The 6,426-nt window shown below is 47.0% G+C and overlaps 1 protein-coding gene across 1 annotated transcript in view; it reads right to left on the reverse strand.

Annotated features, from left to right (window-relative positions):
• The window catches only part of tab1 (TGF-beta activated kinase 1/MAP3K7 binding protein 1), a 57,345-nt gene extending 54,395 nt beyond the window's left edge, over nt 1-2,950 (reverse strand). The window contains exons 1-2 of the mRNA XM_073033874.1: nt 2,891-2,950; nt 2,117-2,250 (exon numbers count right to left, since the gene is read on the reverse strand). Coding sequence (XP_072889975.1) covers nt 2,117-2,250; nt 2,891-2,923 — 167 coding nt within the window. The 5' untranslated portion in view covers nt 2,924-2,950. The remainder of the gene's footprint in view (nt 1-2,116; nt 2,251-2,890) is intronic.
• Nucleotides 2,951-6,426: the final 3,476 nt, after the last annotated feature.

Here is a 6,426-nt window from a genome sequence, read left to right on the forward strand (position 1 = left end):
AGTACTCACCATTCTCCGTGTGGAAAAACTTACTCCTGACATCCCCTCTGTACCTATTTCCAAGCACCTTAAAACTACGTCCCCTTGTGTTAGCCATTTCAGCCCTGGGAAAAAGCCTCTGGCTATCCACACGATCAATGCCCCTCATCATCTTATACACCTCTATCAGGTCACCTCTCATCCTCTGTCACTCCAAGGAGAAAAGACCAAGTTCACTCAACCTATTCTCATAAGGCATGCTCCCTCCAATCCAGGCAATTATTGTAATGCCTGCACTGTTTTGTGCACTTTATGCAGTCCTAGGTAGGTCTGTAGTCTAATGTAGTTTTTTTTCTGTGTAGTTTCATACGTAGTTCAGTCTAGTTTTTGTACTGTGTCATGTAACACCATGGTCCTAAAAGAACGTTGTCTCATTTTTACTATGTACTGTACCAGCAGTTATGGTCGAAATGACAACAAAAGTGACGACTTGAACATCCTTGTAACTCTCCTCTGCACTCTCTCTATGGTAGCCACTGCTGCCTTGCTTGAAAAATGGGACATTTGCCATCCTCCTGCCACCTGGTACCTCACTTGTAGCATGTTAAGATTTACTCATCCCAGTCAGCACCATAGCCATCCCTTTCCTTGAATTCCATCATTGCCTGGGATAAATCCCATTCACCTGGGGGACTTAGCCACCTTTAATCCTACTAAGGCACTGAGTACCACCTCTTTATTTATGGAGACTTGCTATTTGTTCTTCCTCTTTGATGTGTTCTCCAACTATAAAATCTACTTCTTTTGCAAATACTGACAAAAATCATATTCATTTAGGATCTGAACTATATCGGAGTCCATGAAAAGTTATTTTGTCCGAATGGGCCTATTGTCATTTTGGTTATTCTTTTGCCCATAATATACTTATTAAATTCCCTCAGATTTACCTTAATCCTGTCTGCCATTGATGTTCTGGATTATAGGTTACACCAGATTTTTATAAAATATGACTTCTGTACCTCCTGATCAAGACAATATTTTATTCAACATGAACTCATCAGCAATATTCAGAGAATCCTCTAATTCATGATATCTTTACTTGACAACTCTGGGTTACCTCCACTCCCCGTGTCTCTGGTCTCCAACCCTTCTTTCTCATTTTTTTCATCTTCTCGCCTTCATTTATGATATTCCTTAAAGTCTACACTCTGACCATGTCTTTAATCATTTAACAAAACAATGTGGCTTGGTAACGATGGTTGTTTAACTCCAATAAATGCTTTGGAAGAGTTATCTGATGTTAAATTGCAACACTAATGTAATTTGCTTTTGTGGGTACGGCACTGGAAGTTCATCTCACATGACACTTAGTTTGTGAACAATGCTTCAGTCAAATTTTACTTTGAAAATTTGTTGTAATACTATGTACAGGTAGGTGAAGAAAAATGCAAAAACCACTCCCCAATAAGCTTATAGTCTTCACCGGTAGCCTCTTATTTTCAACAGAAATAGGAAGGAAGATTGTAACCCGGACTCATTGCTCACCAGCTCTCATCATCAACAACAAAATCCCCAGTTCACTCACTCATCATGCTCAAAAGGAACAGATGCCAAACTGTTATTTCCAATTATTCAGAAATGCTGCAACCTTTTGAGGGTTGGAATCCATTTGCCACTGCAAATTTTCACAGACGTAACAAAGGAAAGAAGGAGGAACTCTTTCATCCTAAGAGTAATGATTTATTAGCACCATCCCAACAATGATGGCAACTTGCATTTGAATAAAACCGTGACAGAAAGCCCAAAAGCCGAGACACATAAGGAGATAGTGGCCCAGGGTTAAGCAGCAGGATTTCAGAAACACCCACCTACCAGCAACCTTCTTTGGAAAATAATACACTAGCCATCCAAGTCAGGCTGCTCATAATTGATACTTGACATAACTTCACCAAGATCTCCCTTAGCCAATCTACAGGCTCTGGTCAAGTCACACCTTTAATCTAGCGCACACGACTGGGTCAGCAACGATTTCCTACAATTCAGTATTTGAAAGGCCAAAGTCTTCGATCCACATCACAACATCCGATCCCAAACAAATCTCTCACAAGCTAGAAGCTGACCCAGGGTTAAAACTCACCGAAACCTCAGCCAACCATCCTCCAAGCTGTGAGCCTCAATACTGGTTCCGTCTGCCTGGTAAATGCGATTTGTGCCGTAACCGATCCCCGAGAGGTGGCACACTGTGAGGTCATCTGTCCAACTCAGCTGCTCCTGGTCACATTGGGAAATTAACCCTCAGTGTCTGAACATAATGTGATCACCAATCTAACACACGCGCAGCCAAAGGGGGGGGGAGGGGTGAAATAGACTAGACTGACAGAAAGATGGGGGGAGAAGAGGGGAGGAAGGGGGAACTGGGGGAGGGGGAATGGAGAGAGGGAACTGGGAGAAGAAGGGGTATGGGGAACGGGGGAGAGTGGGAACAGGGGGAACGGGGAGGGGGAAATGGGGAGGGGAAGGGTGAGAGGGGGAGAAGAGGGGGAACGGTGGGAAGAAGCGGAACGGGGGGAGAAGGGGAACGTGGGAGGGAAGAGGGAATGGGGAGAGAGGAGTGATGGGGGAACGGGAATGTGTGAGGAGAGGGAGGGGGAATGGGATGGGAGACGGGTGAAAAGGGGAGGGAGGGGAGTGGGGAACGGGGTGAGGAAAGCCAGAAGGGAGGAAAAGGAGAGTGGGAAGGGGGATGGAGGGGCTGACAAGTCTCGGGTTGAATGAAGGATTGGGGATTTATCAGCAGCTGCTCTCGTAGTCCCGCAGACTCTCCCCACCCGTTTATTCCCCATCTGCCTCCACCCTCCCCTGCCATTCCCACGCCTCTTGCCCTGTTTCCCACCCACTCCCAATTCCTCACATTCTGAAGACCCCGTCTCCTCTGCGACGCCATTTGAGCGGAAATACGTATTCCGCTCCGTCGTACGTGAATGGAAACAATTTCCGGTGAGTGGGCGTGGCCTGGGCCGAGGCGTCCGGAGCCGGGCGGGGCCTCGGGCTGCGTGTTTGGGTGCGGGGCTCGGGGACCGGGGGCGGACTGCGAGGTTTGCGGGCGGGATTCGGGGCCGAGCTGTCCCGCTTGTCCTCGCTGGAGGGGATGAGGAGTTTTGGGGGCAAGCCCGCTGTTTACTGCTCAGCAACCACCGTCCCTGACAGTGGGAGTGGGACACATCTTGACTTTCTGCCGTCCTGCTGATGATTGGGCATAGGATGGTGAGGAGTTCAGGAATCAGGACAATGGTGAAGGGCGAGTGGTGTGGACTACAGGTCAGAATCAGACCCTTTTGCCCATCCAGTCCTGTTATTCTTCCTAGTCCCACTGACCTACACCTAGACCATAGTCCTCCACATCCATTCCATCCAAGAGTGTAGTAACCTGCCTCAGTAACTATCGCCCAGCTGCACTGACATCCAGAGTGATGAAGTACTTTCAGAGATTAATAATGAAACATATCATTTCCTGCCTCAGAGGCAACTTTGATCCGCTCCAGTTTGCCTACCGGAGCAGCAGGTCCAGAGCAGATGCGGAGCCTTCTCACTGGCTCTTCACTCAATCCTGGAACGTCTCATACATCAGGATGCTCGTTACGATCACAGCTCAGCATTCAATACCATCATCTCGTCAAAATTAATCAACAATCTCCAAGTCTTTGGCCTCAATATCTCCTAAATTTCCTCACTTATAGACACCAGTCAGTTCGGATTGGCGACAAAGTCTCTTCCATGACCTTCATCAGCACAGGGCTGTGTGCTTAGCCCTCTGCTCTACTCATTTCACACCCATGACCGTGAGGCTAATCACACCACCAACACCTCATTTAAGTCTGCTGATAACACCTCTGTTGAGGGGTGAGTCAAAGCTGATGATAAATTATCATACAGGAGGGAGACTGAAAATTTGGCAGAGTGCTGTCAGAACACCAACTTAACAAGCAGTTTCAAAAGCCATTGGCGCGGCGCAATAGTTTGGTGCCGTCGAAATCAATCTTAGGGCCATCGCGAATGCAGTGTTCTGGTACCCGCCGATTTCGCAGGGTAACCCAAACAGATACACCTCCTGTGCTCCTTGATGCGGGTTTCCACAGTACGTACTATTTGGCTGATAAATGCTGCTCAGCATTCACAGGGATCGTGTAAACACCAGCCGACGTGAGTCCCTGGTCACCTTTGACTCACATAAACTGTGATTTGAGCTGACTTACGGATTTGTGGTTGGTATTAATCCAATATTTCTTCAGGATCCTGGTGACCCTTCCAGAAACCGTGGAAATACAGATTCCTCCTCGTTGTTAGGTTTCCTGGTTTTTCCACCGACTCTTAGGGGCCCGATTGATTTCTTTCAACTTGTAGCCATTCTGTAGGAATGTCGTGTGTAATCATCAACTCACACAGACTTGTACTTCAACAGCCAGCATCGTGCCTCCTAACGTTCTTTCTGCTTTGATTAACCGTGCAAAAACTATTTTGTACCCGGAGAGCCTCCCCGAGGAAATAAGACGATGATGGGGAGAGATTTGCCTGTGATGGACTGAGCCATATCCACTGCTTTTTTGTAGACGTTTCCTTTCAGGGGCATTGGTGTTTCCATACCAGGCTGAGATGCAAACAGTCAGTATACACAGATCTACAGAAACTTGTCAAAGTTTTAGATGCCATGCCAAATCTTCATAAGTAGAAGTGCTGTTGCGCATTCTTCATAATTGCACTTCCACGCTGGGCCCAGGACAGATCCCTCTGAAGTGAGAACACCGAGGAAATTAAGTGTTGCCAATCCGCTCGACCTCTGATTCCCCCAGATGAGGACTAGCTCATGGTTTCTCCTCCTTTAGTCAATAGTCAGCTCTTTGGTCTTACTGAGACTGAGTGAGAGGTTACCTTGTGGTGCACCTGTGCTGATGGAGATTGTGGAGATGTCGTTTCCAATCCAAACTGGGATCTGCAAGTGAGGAAATCAAGGATCCAGTTGTACAAGGAGGCATTGAGGACAAGGTCTTGGAGCGTATTGATTCGTTTGGGGGGGGGGGGGGTGGATGGTATTGAACGCGGAGATGTCAATAAAGAGCATCCTGATATATGCAGCTTCACTGTCCAGTTGTTCTGGAGTTGAGTGAAGAGCCAATGAGATGACATCTGCAGTGGAGCTGTTGCTCCAGTTGGCAGATTGAGCAGATCTAAATAGCTTATCAGGCAGATGTTGACATGTTTCATCACCGACTGCTCATCATAGTAGAAGCTCTGGCACTCCTCCTTCATGGTTGCATGTGTACTGGGCCCAGAACAGGTTATCCGAGGTATTAAATCAGGTGAGGCGTTGTTCCTCAAGTTTATTTATGAGCATTGAGGGAACAAGATGGGAGGCTGAAGGCAGAGAGATGAGAATGGGAGTGAGATGGAGAATTAAGCTTTGGAGCTTTGTAAAGCAGTCGCCAATCTATGTTCGGTTCCTCCATTGAAGAGGAGATCATGAGGATGGATTGCAATGTACGAAGTGAAAGAAGTGTAGGTGAATCACTACTTCACTTGGAAGGATGCTTTGGGTCCCTGCATGGTGGAAAGCATAGAGGCACAAGGACAGTGTGAGCTTGAGGAGGGGGATTACAAACAATCTGCGGGAAGAACTCGGCCAATCAAGCAGCAAATGTGGGAGGGAAAGGAATTGTCGATATTTCAGGTTGAGACCCTGCTTTGGGACTGAGAGTGGAAAAGCAAAGATAGCCAGTATAAAGAGGAGAAGGGGAGTGGAGAGACAGGAATATGAGATGATTGGTGGGCTGAGAAAGGTTCCAAGATGAAAGGAAGGTAATGGCGGATAGAAGAGGTGGGCAGTGGTGGCGTTGGGAGACTGTGAAATGAATGATAGATGGAGCCAGGCAGAGAGGAAAATGGGGAAATAAAAGACGAAGGCTGCTGGAGGGTTTGGGGGGAGGACTTTGCATTTGTCAGTGTGTCCCTCAGCATGTACTCCTACAGCTTAGACTTCCACAACAACTCACTGGGAACTTGGCACCATTCAAAACAAAGCCTTCCACTTAGATGGTAACTTATCAACCATCATAACACACGAGACCCTTTAGGGTCTCAGCCCAAAACACTGATTGTTTATTCCTCTCCATAGATGCTGCCTGACCTGCTGAGTTCCTCCTGCATTTTTGTGTGTGTTGCTTTGGATTTCTAGCATCTGGAGAATCTATTGTGTTTACTCATTAACCATTAAAAATATTCACTCCACCGCTACTGGACAAAATGACTGCAAGGTTCACTGCTTAGAGATTGTATCCAGTTATTTGTCTGGGCTACTCAAAAAGCACCTCCAAGAAAACAAGCTTTGACCAGCGGCCAATCCAGGCATCAGAAGATTTGAGAGGAGAGGACTTCAATCAGGTCCATTGCCTGAGT

Source organism: Hemitrygon akajei, chromosome 31 (genome assembly GCF_048418815.1).
Source record: "Hemitrygon akajei chromosome 31, sHemAka1.3, whole genome shotgun sequence".
Taxonomy (NCBI): domain Eukaryota; kingdom Metazoa; phylum Chordata; class Chondrichthyes; order Myliobatiformes; family Dasyatidae; genus Hemitrygon; species Hemitrygon akajei.